This window comes from Acomys minous (genome assembly GCF_964271855.1).
Source record: "Acomys minous genome assembly, chromosome: 13".
In the NCBI taxonomy this organism is placed as follows: Eukaryota; Metazoa; Chordata; class Mammalia; order Rodentia; family Muridae; genus Acomys; species Acomys minous.
In genome coordinates, this window is record NC_140495.1 from 2,609,694 (window position 1) to 2,636,276 (window position 26,583).

The 26,583-nt window shown below is 55.9% G+C and overlaps 2 protein-coding genes and 1 long non-coding RNA gene across 4 annotated transcripts; 1 reads left to right on the top strand and 2 right to left on the bottom strand.

Annotated features, from left to right (window-relative positions):
- Window positions 1–1,223: 1,223 nt before the first annotated feature.
- LOC311581937 lies at window positions 1,224–9,975 on the bottom strand. Its single transcript, XR_014773938.1, has 3 exons — window positions 9,840–9,975; window positions 9,394–9,636; window positions 1,224–1,768 (listed from the first exon to the last, which is right to left on the bottom strand). It is a non-coding gene; the product is annotated as an uncharacterized lncRNA (long non-coding RNA).
- HHATL (hedgehog acyltransferase like) lies at window positions 9,857–19,022 on the top strand. Of its 2 annotated transcripts, none has more exons than XM_084754475.1 (12): window positions 9,857–9,989; window positions 11,438–11,556; window positions 12,228–12,295; window positions 12,704–12,817; window positions 12,948–13,142; window positions 13,385–13,594; window positions 13,756–13,924; window positions 14,254–14,398; window positions 14,513–14,548; window positions 18,015–18,216; window positions 18,476–18,617; window positions 18,821–19,022. In XM_084754475.1, the coding sequence occupies exons 2-12, from the start codon at window positions 11,451–11,453 to the stop codon at window positions 18,943–18,945; spliced, it is 1,512 nt and encodes a 503-aa protein (XP_084610601.1). In that variant the 5' UTR covers window positions 9,857–9,989; window positions 11,438–11,450; the 3' UTR covers window positions 18,946–19,022. The 2 variants fall into 2 exon arrangements, with proteins under 2 accessions (XP_084610601.1, XP_084610602.1); XM_084754476.1 differs by lacking the exon at window positions 9,857–9,989 and adding an exon at window positions 10,953–10,973.
- Window positions 18,938–25,204, bottom strand: KLHL40 (kelch like family member 40). Its single transcript, XM_084754474.1, has 6 exons — window positions 23,859–25,204; window positions 22,801–22,961; window positions 22,388–22,495; window positions 22,114–22,299; window positions 20,207–20,353; window positions 18,938–19,650 (listed from the first exon to the last, which is right to left on the bottom strand). Exons 1-6 carry the CDS (start codon window positions 25,008–25,010, stop codon window positions 19,539–19,541), a joined length of 1,866 nt encoding a protein of 621 aa, XP_084610600.1. The 5' UTR covers window positions 25,011–25,204; the 3' UTR covers window positions 18,938–19,538.
- Between the last annotated feature and the right edge of the window lie 1,379 nt (window positions 25,205–26,583).

Genomic DNA, 26,583 nt, shown 5'->3' on the forward strand with positions numbered 1-26,583 from the left:
CACACATACAGCTGTAGAGCACCCAGACACCTCAGAGCACACACACATAGCTGTATAGCACCCAGACACCTCAGAGCACACACACACATAGCTGTAGAGCACCCAGACACCTCAGAGCACACGCATAGCTGTAGAGCACCCAGACACCTCAGAGCACACGCACACATAGCTGTAGAGCACCCAGACACCTCAGAGCACACGCATAGCTGTAGAGCACCCAGACACCTCAGAGCACACGCACACATAGCTGTAGAGCACCCAGACACCTCAGAGCACACGCACACATAGCTGTAGAGCACCCAGACACCTCAGAGCACACACACATAGCTGTAGAGCACCCAGACACCTCAGAGCACACGCATAGCTGTAGAGCACCCAGACACCTCAGAGCACACGCACACATAGCTGTAGAGCACCCAGACACCTCAGAGCACACGCACATAGCTGTAGAGCACCCAGACACCTCAGAGCACACGCACATACAGCTGTAGAGCACCCAGACACCTCAGAGCACACGCACATAGCTGTAGAGCACCCAGACACCTCAGAGCACACGCACACATAGCTGTAGCACCCAGACACCTCAGAGCACACGCACATAGCTGTAGAGCACCCAGACACCTCAGAGCACAGTAGTGCACATCCAGGGCACTTGCCCACATATTTATTTTTAAGAAACAACACACAAAAGACTGAGTTGAAGAGCCCCTGAGGTTTGGTAAAACTAGGATCTTCCTCTTCATAACTTGCCCGTGAACCTTGAGGCATCAAGAGGTAGCTCACAGTCCTGTGCAGGTCTCAGTTCAGTCAGCTTCCTGTTGTTTGCTGGGCCAGCACGTGACCTTGCAGCCCCTGGCATAGTGGTAGGGACTCACCTAGTCTCTCCCCTCTGCTCTCCCACAGGCCACATCCCTGCATGTTGCAGTGCCAGGGTCACCATGGTGTGTGCCAATGCCGAATGGCTCTGCCTGGCTCCCTAGCACCTCTGTGGGCAATGAGGTGTGCCCTGGGGTGAGTCACTGGATCCCCAAGAGCACAGAGTCCAGTATATTTGTTAAACCCACTTAACAAGTGAAAATCGGAGGCCCAGAGCAGTGGCTGTGACTTTTCAGCCCTCTTGGCACCTCCTGAGGGCATCGTGTTGTGTGACACCTTCCTGGGGAGACACATCTACTCACCCCAAATAGAAAACAGCAGCAGACAGAAGTAAGGACACCACCAAGTCCAACTCAGTGAATTTTATTGGGGTCATTTACAGGAATATGTGTGAGAAGCAACTTACAGGAGCAGAAGTGACTCAGACAGCTGCATCACCAAAGCCCACCCCAGCATGGGTGACCGCTCACAAAAGCTGGGTGCCCGGAGCACACCGCACACCCTGCAGGCAGCTCAGCAGGCCGGAGAGTGACCTTTTCAGGGAGCTTAGTATATCCGAGGGTCCTTACTGTCCTTATTCAGAAGTCCGTACTGTTTACCTAAGTTGGGGAGGGAGGGTCAGTTTACACTTGGCGTATCTGGTCAGTTTTGGGGACTTGCTGAAGCTGCTGAGTGATTTACTTCCTTAGTCATACGGCGCTCCCCTGAAGGGTGAAGTGCCTCACCCCCGAGGAGATTGCTACACAACACACCAAGTGCCTGGCCCACTCATTGTGGCCCACATGGCCCGCTGTGGATGGACTGAGTTCTCATCCTGTGGTGCAGACTCTCCCAGAAGCTTCTGGAGCTGACCTGTTCCACTTCAGTTTTCTTTCTACCAGCTGGAGATGATCTTCGATTGTGGGGACATTAAAAAGGGTTATTTTGCACACTGAAATTAATCCATGTAACGATAATTAGTCCACCAACCAGTCCAGCTGGTCAGTTATTGGGGGATCGAGGGGGGTCGCAACCTGTACATAAAGACATGGGCGGGAGAGAGACAGTAGCTCAAGCGAACAATTGCTTGTCAAGAGCTCGTTTATTAAAGGTAAGGGCAGGCTTTTTAAAACCTGCTTTAGTGAGGGCGGGGGTACGCAAGGAGAGTAGTGGAAAAGTACAAAATCTTCTGGGTTGAGCCCCGGGAACATTAGCAAGGGGAGGGGTCTTTCAGGTGAGACAAAGCAGGATATCTCTGTGGTTATCTTAGGATCAGATCGCTGTCTTCTCAGGGCTAAGCCGGATGCCTTGCATACCTAATGAGTGGCCCAGCAGGATGTTGGCTGCAAATACTGAATGGGTGGGAGTCGGCCTCAGGCCTTTTGGTCCCTGGCATATTCATCCCTTTTGTTTACTTTGGCCTGAGGGAGACCTTACAGCCCAGCGAATGACCTTTAGGAGGTCACCAGTCATTGTTACAGGATGGCGGTATATTTAAGAATCACTAATGTCCAATGTTTCAGGACAACAGTTATTCTGGACCGGCCAAATTCCCAAGGAGAGGGGGCCTCGCGATGGCCTGAGCCTGCTAGAGGATCGATGCTCAATCTTACCACGCCTATGGTCTGTCCTCCCACCAAGGACCGACCGACGTCTGATAACCGAGGCTTATTCGAACGCTCCGTCTCTGACTTACCAGGCACTATCGCGGGTCAGGTCAAGGTGGGCTCAGGCCAAAAGATATAGGGGAGGGCTTGCACAGGTTTACCAAAGGCACCGAGGGCACAACCAGGCTCACCATCCAGCATTCTGCATCCTCGGGAACTGCAAAGGCCGCCCATAGGAACTGCAAAGGCCGCCCGTAGTTAACCGACTGAGGCGTAGGTGAAATCTCCTGGATGGAAATAGAAGTCTCATTTGAGTCCTCAGTCTCCAGGCTGCGGTAGTGAACCTGGATATTCTTGGTGGCAGCTTCAACCTGACTTTTAACAAACCCTGTAAGACGGTTTAAAGTCCATGGGCCAAAGGATAATAGAAGGAGAACACCAACGAGGGGCCCGAGCAGGGTGGGGAGAAGAGTAGTAAGCCAGGGGGAGGCAAGGTTAGGGTTGGGGAAATTCCCCCTTTCAGAAAATTTAAAAATGAGTCGGGGTCATGAATAGTAAAACGGGGAAGAAGAATAACAAGGACACACCAGTCTTTGGAGGAAAGGAAGGTAGGGGCATAGACGATCGAGGTTAAACCAGAGGAACAAGCAAAATGGGTGTTATTTGGCGCGAGAATGTAGGGGAGGGAGAGGTCGGGAATGACAGTCTGGGCGCGAACGTCGCTGAGGGGAAGAGGTTGGGGGAGGGAGCATATGGGGACCCAGGAGGCAAGTACCTATGCCGGAAACAGGCTGGAGGGTAATGCGATTGTCGGGAGCTAAGCCGGTGAGGGTGGGGTAACATTAGTAAAGAGCAAGGTGGAAAGAAGAGCAATACCCTCGTAAAAGGGCGGGGAGGGGGAGAAACACATCCAACATTCAGGAAATGACAAGGAGGAGTCATTCATTTTTTTTTTTTTTTTTTTTTTTTTTTTTTTTTTAAGGCCCATATGGAGGCATTTGTCAACTGGGGAATGACATCAGCCGAACTGGGGGGGGGGCCCACGGGGAGGGTAGGTCGGAAGGGAGGGGGTGGGAGGGGAGGGAGGCATGGGGGTGGCGGGTTTAGGCGGGGGGGGGGGGGGGGGGCGGGTCAGGAGCAGGAACGGGAACAGGATGATGGAAAATATGATTAGGCCCAACCACTGCAGCGCCCTTACTGGGTACCTTCTTTCAGGAGGTGTAACCTGAACGTAAGTTCAAAATCGTACTCTGATTTATAAACACGGAGGCCCCATTCAAATCCACGACCCGTCCAAATGGCACGTTTACCGGGCTCAGTGAAGCGAATGGTCAGGGGGTTGCACCAGCCATTGGTGACTGAACGAGCTACATTGCAAAGGTCTTTAAGGGTCCCAAGAAGAGGATGGCTTCCAGTACGTGTCGCCAGTGGTCTCACACCCCCAAGAGGCACAGTAAAAATCTTGGGCCCCACCACAGCGATGAGAGGGTCCCGGGAAAACATAGAGCCCTCCGGCCCAAGCAATCCCATCTTGGTGTAAGGTTTTGTGGAGCATGATGCGCTCCAGGTCATTACAGCAGCCGGGACTGGGACCACCAACCGAGCGAGAGAAAAAAAATGTCTTCCACGCCCCAAGAAGAGGGGCCTCCCAGGGCCAGGGCACAGAGGTCAACCTGTAAATCGAGCCACTGGGGATTAATGCCCTGAGAGGAGGAGGAACTAACAATATCTCCCGCTTGGTTAATAATGACCCAGATAAAATTATAGATTGTATAAGGCTGAGGTTGGCGCAGAAATGCGGCGAGAATCACTTCAGGGAGGCAGAGGCAAAGGAGCGACGTGGTGAGTAGCAACGTGATGCATCGGCGGTATCTTTTTTTATCCTAAAAAAGAGCACAATTACATCTTTTCCTCAGGGGAGTTCCCTGGGAGAGGGGGGTTAAAAGGTTTGACTAGGCGCTCAGGTAACCAGCGCGCATTTTGTTCTTTCTGATCATAAATGCAGGCATGACCTTTGCCCCAAATAAGGACTGGGTCGGGTCCATGCCATCGGTGGGTCAGTGGATCCTTCCACAGAGCCTTGGCATAGGTGGAGGAGGTGGAGGAGTGCCAAAGGCGATCGGCCGCCGAATGGCCAAGATCATCCTTTTGTAGAAAATTTAGGATGAACAATGCATGATTGAGAAGCAGGCGAGGCCCTGCTGTAGAGGGATATAGGATTCCTTTGGAAAACTGTAATTTATTAAGCATTGTTTTAAGTGTCTGATGGGCCCTCTCGACAATTCCTTGTCCTTGGGGATTGTAAGGTATCCCCGTAACATGTTTAATCTGTAGTTGGGCACAGAAGGACTTGAAGGCAGAGCTTGTATACCCAGGGCCGTTATCAGTCTTTAAGGTATAGGGTTTGGGGGCAACAGTAAGGCAATACAAAACATGATCAATAACATCTCTAGTAGCCTCTCCAGCGTGCGGAGAGGCGCAAATAAATCCACTAAAAGTATCTATAGACACATGAATATACTTAAGTTTCTTAAAAGAGGAGAAATGAGTAACATCCATTTGCCAGACCTGTCCAGGCATGAGGCCACGAGGGTTGACTCCCGTATGTGGCTCGGGAAGAAAGGTGACACATGCCTGGCATTCTTTAACAATAGCCCGGGCTTGTTCCCGAGTGATGGAGAACATGTGGCGGAGGCTTTGGGAATTAAGGTGGTGGAGGGCGTGAGCCTCCCTGGCCATAGCAACGGAGTCGCTGGCGGATGGAACGGCCAGCCCTGAAAGCAGGGGGCGCGTGGCTGAGTCCACCTGGGCATTAAGTGTAGTCAGAGGCCCTGGCAGGGTAGAGTGAGCGCGAATATGACCAACGAAAAAAGGCTGAGAGCGCAAAAGAATAAGCTGTTGGATACGGGAGAAGAGAGGAGAGGCATTAGTAGCAGGCTTAATACGAGGAACCGTCTCGAGGAGTGGAACAGAGGATGCTACATAGGCACTATCAGTATATAGATTAAAGGGAGTATGGGGAAGCAATGTAAAGGCGTGTGCAACAGCTTCCAGCTCAACAAGCTGAGCAGAGGTATGGGGGGTTTGTTTTTGCAGGATAGCTCCGTCCACAGAAAGGGCAGCAATCCCGGTAGAGTAACCATCAGTAAAAACCAGGGAAGCTTGGGGGAGGGGTCTGGAGCGGGTGACTCTCGGGAAGATGACAGGTTGTCGCTGCAGGAATTGAATTAGTTTATCTGGGGGATAATGATTATCTAATAGGCCGCAAAAAGAAATACAGGAGACCGCCCAATCATCTGAATTTTGAAAAAGCCACCTTATTTGTGTGGCCGAGTAAGGCGTGATAATAGAGTGAGGGTCCCTTCCGAAGAGCCTGGTGGCCGCTTCCTGCCCCTGCCAAATGAGAGACGCAACCAGAGTAGGGTAAGTAGGAAGGACCTTAGTGGAGGAGGAGGGGAGATGAAGCCAAAAAAGAGGGGCCGTTGCCAGAGCAGTCCTGTGGGGGCAAAGAGGGAAGGAAAAATTATGAGCGCGAAAGGCTGGGTAGGGTCAGGAGCCGTTCCACCACCTTTCTGTTCTCCCTCCGAACCTGAGGACTCATGCTCACTATCAGAATCTACAAGGGCCGCGGACGACTGGGAGGGTATAGGGGCAGGTGGCTCTCCCGAAGCAGCGCCTGAATCAGTGGCCTCAGTTTTCGCCCCGCTCAGGGCGGGTTGGCTCTGGGAACGGGTGACAGGGAAAATAAACGGGGCTGTGGAGGAAATGCGCGTTGTTAAAAGTGAAAGCCGTTGTTGAAGTTGAAGAATCTTCGTCGCATGGGAGATCTGGTGTTGGAGATGGGCCTCCGTCTGGCAAAAGCAGTTTGGGAGGGAACAAGGTGGCGGGAGCCGGGAGGCAGGGTAGGGTTTAGCAAGGGGAGAGGGAAGAGTGAGCAAGGTAGAGGAGGGAAAGGTTGGCGCCGCGCGGAGGAGGCCATCATCGGAATGATATCGAGCAGCCTCCTCCTCAAGGGTGGCAGCAGCATCCGGATCCAAGGGCTCATCTGGGGCCTGAGAAAGGAAAATGGCGGAATGGCGGGAGGCGCGTGAAGGGGCGAACAGGAGAGGTTGGCGGACCGGACCGGACAGAGGGTGCCTTTTTGGGGGAAAAACAGGGGCACAAAGTGGTGAACACCCGCGTTCCATAGTGGAAATGGGGTCCTCATAGGTGGGAGGAAGCGACGGATAAAGATGGCGGGGGGAAAGGGAAGGCTTGGACGCAGGCACAGGGGAAAGATTTTTTAAGGGCTCCGAGGATGTAGGAGGAACAGAATCGGGGGGCATGTCAATGAACGTAAGAGAGGAACCCTGCAGAGAGGAACAGGAAGGAACACGAGAAGGAGGGAGAGATTCGCGCAGGCAGAGTTCAGCCACGGAGAGGAGCTGCCTCTGTCCGCTTTCGTTTTCTCTGGACTCAATTATGTCCCGTATAAGGCCCCAATAAGAAAAAATACTGTTCGACACCGCTGTATTACCATCTTTTTTAATAAGTGCATTAAGCTCACGCCCCACCTTTTGCCACTTTTCAGAATGAATAGTAGGTCCATCAATCATGAACCAGGGACAGGTCTGGTCAATAAAAACAAAAAACTCAATCAAATGTTTCTTTTTTACCCTAATACCCCTCTCTCTGAGTACGTCCTTTAAGCCTCTTATGAACTTTGCTTCCTTGGACAGCGAATGGCCCATTCTTGAGATATGCGAACGGATGACTCACCTAATGACGAAGCCGGCCGGGCGAACTCGGCTGGTCATGAAAACTCCTGTGGACCGGTCCCTTAATCCGTTCGGGAAGAAACCCGCTCCTCGAGCCCCACGTCGGGCGCCAGATAATCAGAAGATTGGGGGTTCGTGTCCCTTCGTGGTCGCCAGATGAAATTAATCCATGTAACGATAATTAGTCCACCAACCAGTCCAGCTGGTCAGTTATTGGGGGATCGAGGGGGGTCGCAACCTGTACATAAAGACATGGGCGGGAGAGAGACAGTAGCTCAAGCGAACAATTGCTTGTCAAGAGCTCGTTTATTAAAGGTAAGGGCAGGCTTTTTAAAACCTGCTTTAGTGAGGGCGGGGGTACGCAAGGAGAGTAGTGGAAAAGTACAAAATCTTCTGGGTTGAGCCCCGGGAACATTAGCAAGGGGAGGGGTCTTTCAGGTGAGACAAAGCAGGATATCTCTGTGGTTATCTTAGGATCAGATCGCTGTCTTCTCAGGGCTAAGCCGGATGCCTTGCATACCTAATGAGTGGCCCAGCAGGATGTTGGCTGCAAATACTGAATGGGTGGGAGTCGGCCTCAGGCCTTTTGGTCCCTGGCAGCACACATCGTTGTTAGAGGTTTTATGAAACAGTGTTTGTTCTTCAGTTTCTCAAGCCAGCTATCACAAAAATTTATTACTTTAACAAGCTTCACAGCATAAGAACTGAGCAGTTTTAATAGCTGGGTGTGGTGGTGCACGCCTATAATCCCAGCACTCGGGAGGCAGAAGCAGGTGGATCGCTGTGAGTTTGAGGCCAGCCTGGTCTACAAAGCGAGTCTGGTACAGTCAAGGTTACACAGAGAGACCCTGTCTCAAAAAACCAAAAAAAAAAAAAAAAAAAAAAAAAAAAAACCAGCAGTTTTAATTATATTTTTAAAGATTTATTTATTATTATGTATACAGTGCTCTGTCTGCATGTACAGCTACATGGGAGGAGAGGGCATCAGATCTCACTATAGATGGTTGTGAGCCACCATGTGGTTGCTGGGAATTGAACTCAGGACCTCTAGAAAAGCAGGCAGTGCTCTTAACCTCTGAGCCACCTCTCCAATCCTTAATTCTGTTCTTAGCCCTCTGGGCTAAGGCTTCCTCCCAGTGTGCATCCCAGAGATACTTGCACTTTGTAGCTTTCTCTGTTCCAGCCCCTTCCCAATGTCTCCTGGACATCTGCTCCGGCTGACCCCCCTAATGCCTCTTCTAACTCCTCCCCCTGGCTGGCAGGAAGTCCTGCCCTATTCTCTCTCCCCTGCTCTGCTATTGGCTGTAAGCTGCTTTATTGACAATATCAGGGGACAATTGGGGAGCAGCGTTTATACACCACTGAGATGGGAGATTCTCAGAACAGGGATTGCAGCTAGATTTGGGGGACACAGAAACCAGCATTTGAATTACACAATAGCGTATGCCCACACAACCTGGCTATTGTCGTTCACTGTCCCTGATAACCACTGGCTGCGCCTCAACATTGCTGCCCAGAAGGCCAGAACCTGGCTTAACCTCCCCTCTTCCTTCGGCACTAACCTCCTCTAGCTTCAGGACCCAAGCACATCCCTGACGGCCCCTCCACAGCAACCCCTCGCCCAACACACTGTTCAGGGTCAGAGGCCAGCATCGCCGCTTCTGAGCAGTGCTCAGGAGAGAGTGCATGCTGCCCTCCCAGCTGCCTTCTCTGGGCCGGTGTGCCTGCATTCCTGGGAGAAAGTTCTGGGCCTAACCCTTCCCCCAACAGATCCCTGATGGGTGGAGACGCACCTTCTTGTCCATCCTCTGCTGAGCTTAGGATGGGAGAGCGACAGTCACGAGGCTCCCAGGACCTTTCCTCAAGCCCTTGTGCATGAGGGCAGCCCATGTAGGTAGGAGGCTCACACCCAGCCCCTCCCCCAACTGTGAGGATCTCATCCTAGAGAGACTCAAGACTGGAGTCTCCAGGGACTTCAGTTGCTTAGGGATGGGATTTCCTGCCTGCCGTTAAGAGGACACCGTCCACGCAGCTGACCCTATAGAGTCTTTCCACCTAGACAACTCTATGTGATGACAAGGCTGGGATGCTGGAGCCCCCCATCTCCTCAGCATCATGGTCCATGCTAGTTCTAATTCTACTAGAACAGCCAACCCTCCCCCGAGCACGGATACCTGTTTAGTCCAGGCACTCTGTCAGGATGAAGACACAGGGTGTGGACTAGATGGCCCTCACCCTGCACAGCCTCAAAGAGGTCACAGGTAAAGATGGTGGTTGGAGATCACAGGGCCCAGATGTACAAGCCTGCTCAGGCAGCGGGGGCAGGGCTGACTAGTTGTCTTCAGAGACTGCCTGGAGGGCTTCCTGGAAGAGGACGTCCTGGCACAGGGTGCCAGGGATGCTCAGGCTTTCCAGGGCTAAGGAGAGTGAGGTCAAGTGAGGCCCAGGTGCCCCTGTCTGAGCCCTTTCCCTCTCCCCACACCCCCACCTCCTCCCTGCCACTCCCTGCAGCTCCCTGTGGCCAACAGCACTGCAGCACTGGGCTCTGCTCCACAAACGGTCTGCTCCACTCAAGGAAGGCCACCTCCTCCCCCCTCCCCCTCCTGCTGTCACCACTCACCGCTCTAGCCTCCAGGGGGTGGGGACCCCAGAGTTGGACACACCTCACCGTAGCCCCACAGCTCAGCCAGCCGGACAGACTCACGGTTGGACGCAGGACCCCGGAGCCTGAGGTGGGCTGTGTGCCAGGGTCCCTCACAGCCTCTTCAAGGTCAGTGCAAGCTGGGTGTGCAGCCCTTCGGGAGCCCTTGAGGCCTGTGGGTCAGCCTCAGAGCCCTTATCCCAGACCAGGAGCCCCAAGGTGGGCTTCGCTCCAGAAGCACCTGAGCCAAGTGGTGCTGGGCAAAGGGCACCCTGGGTCCACAGTCAAAACAGGACCGGGGGCCCATCAGGAGGGGCCCCAGACTGGGGGCCAACCCCCTGCTGAGGCCTCACCGGGGACACTTCCCACCGGCCATGGGGAGCTAAAATTGGAAAGTGGCGAGTGGGAGGCAGCTGACACAGCTATTCTGTACTCTCTCCATCCGCTCTGGTTTCACTCTCCTGCTCCACTAACCTGATCCTTCCCTTCCCTCCCCCACCTTACTGATGGGGAGGTGTCTCAGCCCTCAAGCCACAGTGCAGAGGCTGTCCAGGGGGGCCAGGGCCTGAAGCAAGCAGAGGGGGGCAGCAGTGGTTGGTCTGAGCCAGAGCTCACCAAGAGCACCTGTCCTGTAGAGAAGCTCACTGAGTGGCCTCACTGGGTCCCTGTCCCTTTCCGGACAGCCTGCCCTGCTCTGTCTGTGTAACAAGGTGTGGGCTCCCAGAGCCCTGGCTGCAGAGCTGGAGAAGACACCTGCAATTTGGGAGAAGATCTTGGGTCGGGGAGATGGGGTGACCCTACCCATCTCCAAAAGGGCACGGAGTTCCTCTCTCTCAGCCCCAGGGCTGTACCTCCTCTGCCATTGGGAAGACTGGAGGCCTGGCTGGAGAGGGTGGGAGGGGCCTTAGGTACTGGCCCAGACCCCAGAGATGGCCCAGCAGGGGAGCAGGAGGGGGAGAGAGCAGACTCCTCCTGGGCCTGATACCGGTCAGCACCTTGGACAGCAGCCAGAACCCTCCCAGTTCCTGCCTGGCCCTGCCTAGCCCAGCTCTGGGGCCCCAAGGAGCACAGGCTCCAGCCAGCAGCAAGAGGCTGACTCCAGGGCACTTCAAGGTGGACAGTGGTGACCTGAGATAAGCTGCTCACGGGGGAATGGGGTCAGGCAGAGTCTGGAGTGGAGTGAGGCTCGGGGTTTGGTGCTAGGGGAGGCCACAGGATCTTGGGGAAGAAGGACCCAGAGCGGGGTAGGAGGCTCACTGAGATGGGGAGACTGACTGATGGGCCAGACATCAAGTACCCCCACGGGAAAGACTCCAGGCTTGGGGAGGCCTTGCAGGGGCAGAGAGGATGATGGGGCGCTGTGACGCCTGGACTTTGGAGGATCTTCAACGGACACAAGAGTGGCAGCTGTGGAAGAAGGAAGGGGGTGCTTAGGGCAGAGGAGTGACTGACACAGAGTCCCAAGGGATGAGCAGAGCAGGGTCTCCTCAGACGGCCCCACCACCCTAGTGAGGGTCTGTAAGGTGAGGCGAGGCAACGCTCCGGGTGTGGGGCCCTCACCCATGCTTCTCCTACAGCCTTGTCCAGGCCATGGGCATCAAGACAGCACTGCCTGCAGCTGAGCTTGGCCTCTACTCCCTGGTGCTGAGTGGAGCCCTGGCTTATGCCGGCCGAGGCCTCCTGGAAGCATCGCAAGGTAACGGTTGGCCCGGGACAGGGGTGTGGAAAGCCTCAGAGTTCCAACCAACAGGGCCAGGAACTCAGAGGCTGTAGACCCTGAGAATTCTCTAGGCCCTGGGTCTGGACACAGTCCCAAACACCATTACACACATGCACATGCACACACCCACACCCACACACGCACACGCACACACACACACAGAGGCACACACACAAACACAGACACACACACAGAGGTGCACATACACACAGGCACACACACAGGCATACACACACAGGCACATGTGCACACACACAAAGGCACATACACAAACACACACAGAGGAGCGCACACACACAGGCACACACAGGCATACACATGCACACAGGAACACACACACAGGCACGCACACAAACACACACACACAGAGGCACGCACACACATACACACACAGGCATACACACAGAACACACACACACAGAACACACACACACACACATATACACACACAGGCACATGCACACTCAGAGGCCAGGGAAGAAGAGAGAGAAGAGAGAGAGTGCCTAACCTGGGCCCAATCAGCAGAACACACAGTAGTCCTGGACCCAGAAAGCCTCATATCCCTGACCCCCACTGCAGCTCAGGGCAGGGTGGCCCAGGGGAGGCATGTAAGAGGCCCCTACCCAAAGGCCACACTTTGTTCTCAGATGGGGCCCACAGGAAGGCATTCCGGGAGTCTGTGCGCCCTGGCTGGGAGTACCTGGGCCGGAAGATGGTAGGTTTCCCACGCCTCTTGGGTCCCTGACCCCTGGACAAATCCCACCCCACATCCCTCCCCACTCTCTACTCTTACACGTGTTTTCATGCCTTACGGCAAGGAGGGCTCTGCCTTGAACTCCAGGACCTTCTGGCTAGTTTAGAAAATGGGTCCCCTAGGGCAAAACGTGCTCAAGCTTGCCTCTGGTGCCGCCTTCTGGAACTAGGCAACAGGGGTTGAGTATCAGCAACGAGCTGAGTGCAGGCGGGGCAGAGATTTGAGGAACAGGCCTGTCCATTCCCTCTTCCTGGGCACCTCCCTCAGAGCGATGGCAGACGCCTGAGCCCCTGTCCTCAGAACGTGGGGCAGGAGCTCTGAGTGGCTCTTCCCTCTCCGCTGCTCTTACTTCCTGCTTGGGCTGTCCAGGATGTGGCTGACTTCGAGTGGGTGATGTGGTTCACCAACTTCCGAAACATCATTGTCTTTGTCCTCTCGGGACACGTGCTGTTTGCCAAACTCTGCACGATGGTCGCCCCCCAGGTGAGCTGGGCCTCGCACTTGGCCTCCTACTGTCTGCCCCTTTCTTAGCCCCAAATACTGTGGGAAATCCATCCCAGGATCTCCTCCCATGTGCACAGAGAGGTTAACTGAGGCCTGCTTGTGCCCACAGCTCCGCTCCTGGATGTACGCCGTGTACGGAGTCCTGGCTGTGGTGGGCACAATGGGCCCGTGGTACCTGCTGCTGCTGCTTGGCCACTGTGTGGGCCTCTATGTAGCCTCACTCTTGGGCCAGCCCTGGCTGTGCCTTGCCCTTGGTCTGGCCAGCCTGGCGTCCTTCAAGATGGACCCCCTGATTTCTTGGCAGGTACACAAGAGTGGAGGGGGTAGGGATGAGATCCCAAAGGCCTGAGTGTTCCCAAGTGTTTCTTTGGCTTTGTCACCTGTCTTCAAGCCTTTGAGTAAGGTGACCATTTGCACCTCGGCTTATCTGTTGCTATGTCACGTTGCTGGGGTGACGTCAGCCAGTGTAACACGGGAAGCTGGGAAGGAGCTCTCCCCAGGAGCACGGGCCGGCTAGTGAGCCAGGGGCTTGCTGTCTCCTTCCAGAGTGGGTTTGTAACAGGCACCTTTGATCTTCAAGACGTGCTGTTCCACGGGGGCTGTGGCTTCACGGTACTGCGGTGCACCAGCTTCGCGCTGGAGAGCTGTGCCCACCCTGATCGCCGCTACTCCTTCGCTGACCTGCTCAAGTACAATTTCTACCTACCGTTCTTCTTCTTTGGGCCCATCATGACCTTTGACCGCTTCCATGCTCAGGTGAGGGGAACCCCGTGGGCTCGGCTGGGTCTCCTTTTCCTGAGACAGCTCCTGTCTTAGACCTCACTCCCCGAACATGAGAACCCCACCCTCATGGAGCTGGGCCTCCTCTCCCCAGGCCAGTTGTGGCTCCTCTCTCAGACAGGGCTCTGCCCCTCCAGGTGAGCCAGGAGCCAGTGCGGCCGGAAGGTGAGCTGTGGCGCATCCAGGCCCAGGCAGGACTCAGCGCGGCCGCCATTGTGGCTGTGGACGTCTTTTTCCACTTCTTCTACATCCTCACCATCCCCAGTGATCTCAAGTTTGCCAGCCGCCTCCCCGACAGTGCTCTGGGTGGGTCCCTGCAACAGGACGGAGGCAGGGCTGCCTCCAGGAATGCTGCCGTGATGCAGCACCCGAGGGCGCTAGGGCTTGGAACTGACTCTTCAAGATGTGCGGGAACCACATTTGCTTCATCACACAAAGCCTTTAGTCTCCCAAACCACAGGCACCACCTGAGGGGTGCAGCTGATTCTCATGGGTCACTGCAGCCTGGCACACAGTTCTGGGGGGCAGGTTGCAGGGTCTCCATGGAGGTGGGGTTGGGACAGAAAGATGAACTCTCTGCCCATGGGAAGCGGTCAGTGCGCTGACCCCAGACAGTGATGTCACCTGTCCCCCAGCTGGCCTGGCCTACTCAAACCTGGTGTATGACTGGGTGAAGGCAGCCGTCCTCTTCGGCGTCGTCAACACTGTGGCGCGCCTAGACCACCTGGACCCTCCCCAGCCTCCTAAGTGTATCACCGCACTCTACGTCTTTGGGGAAACGTGAGTAAGGAGGACGGCCTGCTACCCCCACCCTTCCTTAGCTTCGTTCCCCCCACCCCTTGCCCAAAGCCTCCACACCTGGCGGATTCACGCTCCCATGTGCTCTCCCCTCAGGCACTTTGACCGTGGCATCAATGACTGGCTTTGCAAGTGAGTTGGAGAAGGAAACCAGCCTTCCTCCTGGGTGGACAAACGGGCTGGGGCAGGTGGCTGTGAGGAGGCTGTAGCAGCTGCTGGGATGACCAACACAGAGCTTCGGGCTTTGTGGGGCACCAGAAATGGTGGGAACAGAGACGCAGCAAGCAGTGTGGTAGGAGGCCATGTTTAGTGGGGGGACCCAGAGAGTAAGTATGGGTTGGGTGAAAGGGACTCCTGGATCAGGCCCCAGAAAACCCACATCCTAAGGAGAAAGAGTGAAGTGAGAGGGCAAAGGGCAGCAAGACGGAGCTGCAGGGACTGAAGTAGACCCAGCAGAAAGACATGAAGAAAAGCGGTCAGCAGGAAGGAACACACGGCTTTATGGAGCCCAGGAACCAAAGAGTGCGCAGGCACGGAGACTTGCTTCCACAAGCCAAGGAGAGCTAGTGCTGGCAGCATGAGGCTTCCATGTCCCCTCGAGAGACAGGTCTCGGGAGGAGCTGAGGACTTGCTGGGGCATGTGGCACCCTGGGCCTGCATCCTAGCTTCCTCGGGCACCCTAGGCCTGCATCCTGGAATCCTGGGGGCACCCTGGGCTGGCATCCTGGGTCACTCTAGGCCTGCATCCTGGAATCCTGGGGCACCCTGGGCCTGCATCCTGGCATCCTGGGGCACCCTGAGCCTGCATCCTGGGGCACCCAGGGCCAGCATCTTGACATCCTAGGCCTGTGTCCTGGCACCCTGGGCCCCCATGCTGGCATCCTGAGCCTGCATCCTGGCACCCCGGCCCCACACCCTGGCATCCTGGTGTCCTGAACCTGCATCCTGGGGTACCCTGGGCCTGCATCCTAGCACCCTGGGGCACCCTGGGTCTGCATCCTGGCATTCTGGGAGCACTGGGGGTGTGCATGGGAAGCCAGAAAAACAGTTTCAGGGAGGAGGGATGCAACGGGGCAGTGACGTAATGCAGAACAGAGGTGTGGCCGATAGAGCAGTGTCGTGATGCAGAACAGAGGTGTGACCAATAGAGCAGCGAGGTGATGCAGAACAGAGGTGTGACCAATAGAGCAGTGAGGTGATGCAGAACAGAGGTGTGACCAATAGAGCAGTGAGGTGATGCAGAACAGAGGTGTGACCAATAGAGCAGTGAGGTGATGCAGAACAGAGGTGTGACCAGTAGAGCAGCGAGGTGATGCAGAACAGAGGTGTGACCAATAGAACAGAGGTGTGACCAATAGAGCAGTGAGATGATGCAGAACAGAGGTGTGACCAATAGAGCAGTGAGATGATGCAGAACAGAGGTGTGACCAGTAGAGCAGCGAGGTGATGCAGAACAGAGGTGTGACCAATAGAACAGAGGTGTGACCAATAGAGCAGTGAGATGATGCAGAACAGAGGTGTGACCAATAGAGCAGTGAGATGATGCAGAACAGAGGTGTGACCAATAGAGCAGTGAGGTGATGCAGAACAGAGGTGTGACCAGTAGAGCAGTGAGGTGATGCAGAACAGAGGTGTGACAAGTAGAACAGAGGTGTGACCAACAGAACATCGAGGTGATGCAGAACAGGTGTGACCAATAGAGCATCGAGGTGATGCAGAACAGAGGTGTGACCGATAGAGCAGTGAGGTGATGCAGAACAGAGGTGTGACTGATAGAGCAGTGAGGTGATGCAGAACAGAGGTGTGGCCAATAGAGCCAAGTCCCTGAGGACAGAGCTCACCTTGAAAAGCAGGTGGGGAGGGCTGGAGGGGAGTGAGAATGGGGAAAGAGGAGGACAGCCATGTTAGTCACAGATGCTGAGGTAGGCAACGGTTCCAGCTGAGAAATGTAGGGTGAGACCATACATCACTCTCGGGTCCTCTTGCAGGGGGCCAGGGGTGCAGTAGCCATTTCCAAGCAGGACGATGAAACTGAGTGGCGAACGCCCAGGAGAGAGACTTCCCACGGCCTGGTTTGGGGGTGGCCTGAGTCTCCTGGTGGGAAAGCAGGAATAAGCAAGGGTTTGTAGTGACGGTGGCGGCTGTGAGTCTATTGGGAGGACAGTAGATTCGAGGGCAGTACACCCAGTGGGCATGAACAAATGAAACATCAGTAGACACAGCAGGAACTCAGGGGGGGTGAGATTTCAAGTCAAGGTGTGATCCTGGGAGTATGTGCATGGAGTGAGGAGGGGAAGAAAGCTCTAGAAAATGAGATCAGGGAGTGAAAGGTTGGTGTTTATCGAGCACCTACTGTGTGGCAGGCAGTGTGCATGGCAGGCACTCTCTCTGTGCAGCAGGCACTGTGTGTGTGTGTGTGTGTGTGTGTGTGTGTGTGTCAGACACCTCGTGGTGGGTGCTGTGTAGCAGGCACCCCACATGCAGCAGTGCACAAGGCAAGGACCCTGGAGCTTACAGTCCAGTGAGGAAAGCAGGTGAAGAAACACACACACACACACACACACACACACACACACACACACACACTTACACATATAGAGTGGAAAGTGTGGGAAAGAAGATGGTGTAACCGAGTCAGGCAGATGGTCCTGGCTAGAAGCTTCTTTAGCTCAGAGTCTGAGCAGGCCTCTAAGAGGCTTTGACTCAGGCTTGTGTGAGGTCAGAGGAAGAGGAAAGCATAGACTTTGAAGTGTGAACCAATTGTCTCTGAAGACCCAAAGGGCCCGTGTGGCAGGCACAGCATGTGAGTGTAGGGTATGAGGTCAGGGCAGGAGACAGACACACGGCTGCATAGAGTCTTCACGCCTTAAAGAGCTTAATTTATCATGGTCGGGTGAATGACGCACTGATGTGATCTGAGCCACACTTTAAAATAGGTTTACTTTATGTGTACACATGTGTATATGCACCACATGTTAGCAGGCACCTACAGAGGCCAGAAGAGAGCGCCAGATATCCCGAAACTACAGTTACAGGCGGTTGTGGGTGCTCAGAAATAAGCCCAGGTCCAGCGCCACGAGCTGCCCTCTTAAAGCATTTGTGGAGAACGGAGTGGGTGGGGGCCAAAGGCATCTCAGCCCGCTGAGATGGGGCTGGGAGCTGGCTTGAGTGGTGGGTGGAGTGAGACTTGTGCGAGGCCTCTAGTAGCCAAAGACACACACTTGGGTCATCCACAGATTCTTCTGAAAATCTCGGGTCTGGGTGAGACAGAACTAGGAACTAGAAAAATCCAGATGCCAAAGTCCAAGCACACCCCTGCAAAGTTTGGAGCTGGGCAGAGGTGTAGGCATACCGAGATCCCTCAACAGCTTGGAGCTGGGCAGAGGTGTAGGCATACCGAGATCCCTCAACAGCTTGGAGCTGGGCAGAGGTGTAGGCATACCGAGATCCCTCAACAGCTTGGAGCTGGGCAGAGGTGTAGGCATACCGAGATCCCTCAACAGCTTGGAGCTGGGCAGAGGTGTAGGCATACCGAGATCCGGCGGAGGACGGGCCACGGGCCACACTGCTCCGGCCTCTTCTCTCATCTTTCCTGCAGATATGTCTATGACCACATCGGCGGGGACCATTCAGCTGTGATCCCAGAGCTGGCTGCCTCCGTGGCCACGTTTGTCATCACCACTCTGTGGCTTGGGCCTTGTGACATCGTCTACCTATGGTCTGTCCTTAACTGCTTTGGCCTCAACTTTGAGCTCTGGGTGCAGAAGCTGGCTGAGCGCGGGCCACTGGCACAGATTGAGGTGGGCAGGAGGAATCGGTAGGGTAACAGGAGATGGTGGCACTGTGCTTTCTGTAGGGTCCCTGGTCCAGAATTTTCTCCCTGAGCCACTTGTGTTTGCCAGGGCAGTTTCACACAGTGGGAAGCTGGGTTTGCCTGACCTCCGAGTGGCAGGGCCTGACTCCATTGCTCAGCTCTTATCATCCCTCGGGGCCTGAGTGACAATAACTGACCACATCCCTCTTTCCTGGCTCTCTTGTCAACATATTCTTGGATGTCAGGCCCGGCTGTCGGAGGGGATGTCTCGGAGGGTCCGGGCCCTCTGCGGGGCTGTAAACTTCTGGGCTATTATTATGTACAACCTTGTGAGCCTGAACAGCCTTGAGTTCACGGAGCTGGTGGCCCGACGCCTGATACTTACAGGTAAGGGGCGGGGTGAGAGAATGCAGCATGTGCCCTACCTCACACAAAGGACGGGAGCCTCTGACCTACCCCCTCCCCGCAATACACACACACACACACACACACACACACACAGAGAGAGAGCACCCAAGGGACTCAGCTGGGGCAGGGTGAGGAGTCTCTAGGGTGGGGCGCCTCAGGTGTCACAGCTCCTCCTCCAACAGGGTTCCCCCAGACCACACTGGCCATCTTGTTTGTCACCTACTGTGGCGTCCAGCTGGTAAAGGAGCGTGAGCGAACGCTGGCACTGGAGGAAGAGCAGAGAGAGGACAAGGAGAAGCTGCAGTAAGGGTTTCTGCTCAGCTGCTTCTGGGCCCCAGCCCAGGCCACGGAGCAGGACCAATAGAATAAAAGACTTTTCTACCATCGCTGTCCATTTCCTGGCTTCCTGTCCACTCTGGGGGCAGGGGGGATGGCAGTTCCAGGCTTTGGGGGAAGGGTGTCCTGTGAGCACCTGATTATACCAGCCCAACACTGGTGTAATCAAAGCCTTCATCTTTAGCCCTCTGGACACTGGCTCTTTGTGGTGGCTGACTCTAGACCCTGGGCTTGATGCCCACGGGGCAGTTTATTGTACCAGAGCTCCCTAAGGGAAGCCTGGGCTAGCACTAGACGATGCCATCTACAGAGACACTCCCACCTGGCCGGCATGGACACTGAGTCCCTTGGGAGACTTTACGGCACACGCAGCCAGCCTAGGCAGGGCCAGGACACAACCTGGGATGCTGGCAGTCCTTGAGGAGACATGGCGACCCCAGGGGGACATGGAGAACCAGGTAGCCGTGTCCCTGGCTCATACTAGGAGCCAGAAGGGTTCTGGCCTCTCCCAGCTCCTCTCTGTGAGGCCACAGGACAGGAAGCAGGCTCAGGGTCCTGTGCCAGTCACATCTTGGTCAGGCGAAGGACGTTGAGGCGAACAGGAAGGAAGGTGGCACCAGCTGCATAGGCAATCTCCCGCAGGACGCCCTCCCACTTCCTCTCATCCTCGTTGAATCTGAGGGGAAGGGAAAGTGGGGGGGGGTGGGGGGGACACAAGGATGGGAGCTTCATCAGCTGAGACCAGCCAGGGACCTGCAAAGTGAGGGGGCTGGTGTCCTAGGCCACCGCCATGACACACACCCTAGGAAAAGACCTGAAACCCCTCCCAGGAAAGGCCACCTCCACGGTCCCCATATTCAAGGCCACTGTCTTCTGGGAGGACTTCCAGCCCCCAGCTGAGATCTCTCTTCCTGCAACTCAGATCTGCAAGAAGTCCCCTGACACGAACCCCTTAGTCCCCACCCCAGGAAGGAGTGTGTGGAAAAAATAACTCTCAGAGCCTGGAGCCAGCCACCTCCCACTCCTACCCTCACTATTCTAGACAAAGCACCCCAGGAAGTGGGTAGAACAGACTCTGGTCTGAGGATTGTCTCCTGCCTGTGACCTGCTGGTGCTCTGCAGTGGCAGGCCACCATGTCACTGTCTCATGGGCTGGTGAGAAGCAGGGGTGAGGGAGGTATGCTTGGTGACCTTGCCTTGGGACTACTCAGGTTCACCCCTCAGGTCCTCACCTCCATATGTCGTTGAGCTCCGTGGGGACCAGCTCCCCAGACTCCGTCTCCAGAGTGGCAAACCCACCCAGGGCGTAGAGAGTGCCAGCCAGGCTGACCAGGCTGAGGGAGCTACGCTCCTGCGGGAAGGCCTCGAAGGAAGACCACCTGGGAATAGGGGAAAGGGGAGTGACGCAGCAAGCCGGGCCACTGTTCCCACTGCCCAGTGTCCATCACCCTTGCGAGTCCTAATACTAGGTTGCACCCTTACCTGGGCAATCTCTGGCTTACTCACCTTCCCCATCCACACTTCCTGTTTACTCACCTTCCCCATCCACACTTCCTGTTTATTCATCTTCCCCATCCACACTTCCTGTTTACTCACTTTCACCCAGCCAAACTTCCTGTTTACTCACCTTTTCCTTCCACACTTCCTGTTTACTCACTTTCACCCAGCCAAACTTCCTGTTTACTCACTTTCACCCATCCACACTTCCTGTTTACTCACTTTCACCCATCCACACTTCCTGTTTACTCACTTTCACCCATCCACACTTCCTGTTTACCTCACCTTCCCCATCCACACTTCCTGTTTACTCACCTTCCCCAGCCACACTTCCTGTTTACTCACCTTCCCCAGCCACACTTCCTGTTTACTCACTTTCACCCATCCACACTTCCTGTTTACTCGCTTTCACCCATCTACACAGCTCTGCTCCCCCTTTCCCGTTAACTTCTGGTTCCCTCCCCATCTTCCTGCCCCTCCACCTCCCCTTCGCCATCACCTCGCCATTCCATCCGACCTGCTGCACAGTGAAGCACCTGGGAAATGAACCGAGTCCCCAGTGCTGCTGGACTCAGGCTGCGGTGACCACTGGTGGCCCTGTCCTTACCGTACCCCTTCCCTCTCCTCCTGGACGTCCTGATGGCTCTCCTGGTGTCTTACTCCCTGGCTGTCTGCTGTGGGGAGCTACTCCTCCATACCTCATTTCCTGAATGGAGCCTAACTCCAAAGCTCCCTCAGACTTGCTCAAAAGCATCCATTTCATCTTTAGCCCCACCCACCGCTAATCCCAGCCCCACCCACTGATAATCCCAGCCCCACCCACTGATAATCCCAGCCCCACCCACCGCTAATCCCAGCCCCACCCACTGATAATCCCAGCCCCACCCACCGCTAAATCCAGCCCCGCCCACTGATAATCCCAGCCCCACCCACCGCTAATCCCAGCCCCACCCACTGATAATCCTAGCCCCACCCACCACTAATCCCAGCCCCTGCCCAACATTAGTCCCAAAGAATGTCAGTTGGAAATGCAGGTCCTCTGTCCCTCCCCGTTCCTAGGAAGCCACCCCAGCGGGTCTCCTCGGCCCTTCCTAATACATCTCCACCTTCAGAACTCTGTAGCCTCTTGTCACAGCTGCAGCCAGACCCCTCTGTCTCTGAGAAATTCTTGAATCTTCTGTCCTGTGACAGCCAGTGAGTAAGGTGTGGCGTTTAAACCCCGAAGGGACATGTCGCTGGCCTTAACCCGTCACCTCTCCCGTCCCAGTGCCTCCCCACACCCCTCCCCCGCTGACCTCCATCCTGAGCATGGCTTTTCCTCTGGGGAGCCCCACCTTTTGCTGTTGGGCACCGCTAACCTCCATGTTTCCTGGATGGGTCCAGCTGGCTTCTCTTTCCTGAACTCCTAATTCACTGCCAACATGCGAGCCAGTCCTCTGCCTGGCAGTGGTCTCCGGAGGAGGAACCTGTCACCCCCAGACCCCACCGTGGGAGCTCTTCCTCAGAGGAGAGGGAACACTACTTCCATGCCGAGGTCCCAAACCAACATGGCGACCTGAGCCTAGGACCCTCCGCGGGGGTAAACAGGGCTGACACAGGTGCGCAGCCGCAGAGGAGGGAGGGGCGGGGCGAAGGGGCCTACTTGTTGTCTGCGATGCTGTACACCTCTGCGGAGCTGGTCAGCCCTGTGTCTGTCACCCCTGCGGCCACGAAGATACGGCCGTCGTGGACGGTGGCCCCAAAGAGAGAGCGGGCGGTCTGCATGGGTGCCAGCTCCTTCCACTCAAACTTCTTAGGGTCGTAGACGCTCATCTTGCTCAGACATTTCCTGTGGGGTGGGCAGGGTGAGTGGAGAGAGAGAGGCGAGGACAACTGCCAGCAGCCCCCCCCCACCTCTCCACCAGCCTGAACCTCACCTGTCCTTGCCTTTGCCACCGATGACGTAGACGAGGTCCATGTGGGAAAGCACCGCGTGGCCGTACACTGCATAGGGCAGCGGGTCTGACTCCCCCCATTTGAATGATCTGGGGGGTGGGAGGGGGAGGGACAGGGGTGGCTGGACGAAGCGTCAAGTCTGGCTCTGTGCACTCGCAACCACAGCACACGTCCAGATGGCATTCCGTACATTCCTGGAATATCCCCCCCCTCACCCCGGATCTCTTGGGCCTTTGCACCTGCTCCCTCTGCTCAAGGATTTCTTTCCAGGTCTTCACCCGATGGGTGTGTCCCTGTGCGGGCCTTCTGGCTGCTGCTGTGATCCTAGCCCCACCCCAGGGCCCTGAACCCAGACCACCCTGTCCCCAAAGGAGGCCCCACCCCACCCACTCACTGCCTGTCGTAGCACAGGACTGAGTCCAGGCTGTCCTCGCTGTCCTTGAGTTCACGGCCGCCGACCACATAAATGGCATTGAGAGCCTCCCCCAGGCCGAAGAGGCAGCGAGGTGAGGGGAGCGGTGGCATCCCTAGCCACTCAGAGTCCAAGTGGTCAAACTGTGGGCAGGCAGTGTCCTCCGTTAAGCCTCCATCAGCACCCTCCTGTGCTTACCCTCCCGCTGTAGCTCAGCCCAGTCCTGCAGAGAGCTCCCCCCTCTGAGAGGGAGGACCCCCTGTGGCCTTGGCTCTTCGGTGACCCTCTGCTGCAGGCTTCTCACCCCTTAGACTCTACAGTTTTCTGTCATGCCCTCAGTATCTGTCTAGCCCCGTGCTCGCAGGCACAAGGGTCCCACTTGGAGAGTTTTCTGGGGTCTGAACTGTGTGGGTGGACAGCTGGTATTATTCAACGAGTGAGTGGCCCAGAGAGAAGAAACTTCTTACCTTAGCCTGCCTGGGGGAGCTGCCCCTCACCTACTGCTACTTCGAGTCCTGTGGACGTAACCTTGGCACCCAGCTGCCCATCGGCCTGGGCCTGTACCTGTACTGGCTCACCTGGCTCTGCTCTGTCACATGATCACCAGTCCAGTTGAAAAGAGCGCTGACCCCACCCCCTTCACACCTCCAGACTTCACCCAGCTCGCAAGGCTCAAAACCACAGGGCCAGGCTATGTAGGTTTTCCCGGCCTTCCCCTCTCCCAGCCTCTCCTGAGCTCCAGCTCCCTCCCCTGACAGTGAAAGGAGAAGGCAAGGTGCTCTCTGTGTGATAGTGTGTGTTCCCACCCCTGCCGCTCCTGTGCAGAGCCAGGACCTCCAGCTCCCCAGATTGCTGCTGCCCTAAGGACCTCAAACACAGACTCCTGATTTACATCTCTCACCAAGCAAGTGGCTGTCAATCAATGGTCCTCGAGCCAATGACAGCCGCCAAGTAGACACAGGCCCCTCCCAGGTCCCCAGGTTGCCTCCTAGTACCCAGAACCCAGCACTAGTCCCTCCCTCCCGCGGCTGGTCCGGCACCTGCAGGAAGTAAGAACTCATTGGCTCCTCCTTGTTGTCCTCATTGTAGAAGAGGCCACCAGCCACGAAGACCTGGTTCTCCTTGGTCACCAGGCTGACGTGGTTCTTGGGGATCTGGGTGGACAGGGATGCGCAATAGCACTCGTTGGTGGCTGGGTCGTAGGCCACCGCCCCCTCCTCACTGATCATGAAGATAAGGTCCTGCAGGAACATGCCGAAGCGCAGGGTGTCGTTAAGGATCCCCGGCAGCACTCGTTCCTCGTCGTCCTCAGCCTTTGCGTCTGCTGTGCCTTGGTTGGCCTCCTTGGCCCTACCCGTCTCCTCGCCTTTCTCCTTCTTCTTCTTGCGCAGCGTAGTGAGGCGGCCCTCGTGTGCGTCCTTCACCATCTGCACCTTGCGCAAGAGCTCGGGCTGGGAGCGCACGAGTGGGTGACGCTCTACGCGGCTCTCCAGGAAGGCGCGAGGCAGCAGGCGGCAGCGAATGCTCTCGAAGACCGTGGGCAGAACGCGCTGGCGCTCGGCCTTTGCCTCGGCATCGCCGCTGCCGGCCCAGCGCATCACCGCCTCGAACACCGCCTCCTCTTTCTCCACGTTGAGGCCGTCGCTGGAGATGATGGCGATCAGCTCATCGGCCGAAAGTCCTAAGAAGTCGCTGTCGCGCGCCACCAGCGGGAAGCGCGCGCAGATGAAGTCGCGCGCAGCCACTGCCAGACGCGCGCAGTCCAGCAGAAGGCCCAGGCGGAAGACAGCCAGGCAATTGGCCAAGCACAGGCGCTTCTGCAGGAACGACACGCAGATGGTGAAGATGGACGGGATCTGGAATCGGTGTGCTGCGGCGAACAGGTCCTGCACGCTTGCCTCGTCCAGCGCGATCTCCGATGTGTACAGGTAGTGCAGCACCTGAGACACTACATCGGGTGACACCTCCTCCAGACACAGCTCTCCCGCGCCATCTGGCTCGGCTAGGAAGCGCGCGCGGAAGTAGGGGCTGCAGGCCGCCAGCACTAGGCGGTGGCAAGGGAACTCGCGCTCGCCCACACGCACCACGCAGTCCAGGAACTTGCCGTGGTCCAGCATGTCCTTGAGGCCGTCCTGCAGGAGCGTCTGCTGGTACAAACGCTGCTCCTCCGCCTGCTCCAAGCCCAGCGTCATGGTGAGGCTCCCTTAGAACTCAGCAAGCCTGTGTGTCAAGGTGTCTGCACACTTCTGCTGTCCTGTGGGGCTGCGCACTGACTGTGCAGCTGTCTGCGCTGGGCTATATATAGGGGATGCCCAGACCCTGTAAGAGGAGCCGCCTGGCCTCCTGCACATGACGCACAGGGGACAGCTGGGCAGAGGCCCTCTCTCTGAGCAGCCTTGACTCAGCGCTGGGGGCTCCTGGGGGGGGGGGCAAGGGCCTTTCGAGAATGTTAAGGTCTTTTGGCCCTACTTGCCACGGGAACCCAGGGGAGCCTTGCTTCTGGGTTTCTGCTGCCCTGTGAAGGGAACTCGGGACTCTGGCCCCAGGCGGAAGTTCACAGAGTGAGAAGCCCCTCTTCCGGGACTCCCCTTTCTTCCCCCTTCCAGGCTTGAGTGCCCACAGCTTTCCTCAGGGTTCGTATATCATGTGATCACTCCTGGTTACAGTATGTTTGGGTTTCCTTCCCTTTCCATAAACAAACCTCAGTTTCCCCTTCCATTCAATGAGGGAGAATCTAAGCCCTGCTTAGGGAAAGAGACCCTGGAGTAACATGTCCCAGGGGCCACTCAGGGGGCATCAAGCCTGCTAGAAAATTAATTCCCTAGGATTCCAGGATTTTGGGGGTGTTTAGACCTTCAAATTTTTAATATTCTGGTGACATTCTGAACTGTAGTGTTCACACAGTGGCACTTCCCAGAGTCTGGTAGGTTCTTGGGGACTTAGTACATCTGTCTGTCCCATTGTCCTTGGTCCTTCAGCTTATCATGTTCCTGCCCGGCCTTGGGGGTGGGGGTGGGGCCTTCAGCTGTCGTGGTTTGAGGGGTGGACACTGAGGATAACCAGCCTCAGTGCCCACCTTGCTCTGGACTCCTGTCCGCTCCTACCCCCACCCCCACCCCACACATCAGTTTCAGCCTCCAAGATTAATGCATTCTCCAAGTGCCAATGGCTGCCGCTGTGGGTTAAATTTAGCCCTGGGACACTGGCAGGAGCTCCCCCCCAACAGTGCCTGAGTCACTTGTTTATAACCTTGGGCTTGTGGGGGATAGGAGAAAAGACCTGGGGGAGGGCGGGGGAGGACTGAGTCACGTCCCCTTTTGTGATTCCAGAAACGTCACTGTGTATTCCTCATGAGTAGTGGCCATCACTAAGTCCTCTAGGCTCCAGAGGTGGGCGCCCACCTTTCTGCAACCTCAAGGGCTAGCATGGGGCAGATTGGGGACGGGGAGTTCCCATCCCAGATCTGGACACTGGAGCATTTCTAGAAAACATTACCAGTGATGTGCTGGGTCTCACAACTGCTACATGCGTGAGCCGAGAGCAGACGTGACGTCCTCTGAGTACTTGGGGACCCTTCCCCAAGCAAACAAAAATGTTTTTGATCACAGCATCACTTTGCAAGGATCTGAATAGAAGACACTGACTAAAACTAGTCTATAACCAGCAGATGACCTAAAGCCATATTTTGGGTGTATGACACGGATTCTAAGGAGCTCACTACCAGGCTTCCCAGAAGAATGTTTGAATATGGCTCCATCATCCATC

Excerpts from the sequence above, each read along its gene's own strand:
- HHATL (XM_084754475.1), top strand. The coding sequence starts at position 11,451 with ATGGGCATCAAGACAGCACTGCCTGCAGCTGAGCTTGGCCTCTACTCC. Across the intron at positions 12,818-12,947 it reads GCACGATGGTCGCCCCCCAG|CTCCGCTCCTGGATGTACGC; the intron begins GTGAGCTGGGCC and ends TTGTGCCCACAG. Across the intron at positions 13,595-13,755 it reads TTGACCGCTTCCATGCTCAG|GTGAGCCAGGAGCCAGTGCG; the intron begins GTGAGGGGAACC and ends CTGCCCCTCCAG.
- KLHL40 (XM_084754474.1), bottom strand. The coding sequence starts at position 25,010 with ATGACGCTGGGCTTGGAGCAGGCGGAGGAGCAGCGTTTGTACCAGCAG. Across the intron at positions 22,962-23,858 it reads TGAGTTCTTACTTCCTGCAG|TTTGACCACTTGGACTCTGA; the intron begins GTGCCGGACCAG and ends GCCTGCCCACAG. Across the intron at positions 22,300-22,387 it reads GGTGGCAAAGGCAAGGACAG|GAAATGTCTGAGCAAGATGA; the intron begins GTGAGGTTCAGG and ends CCCACCCCACAG.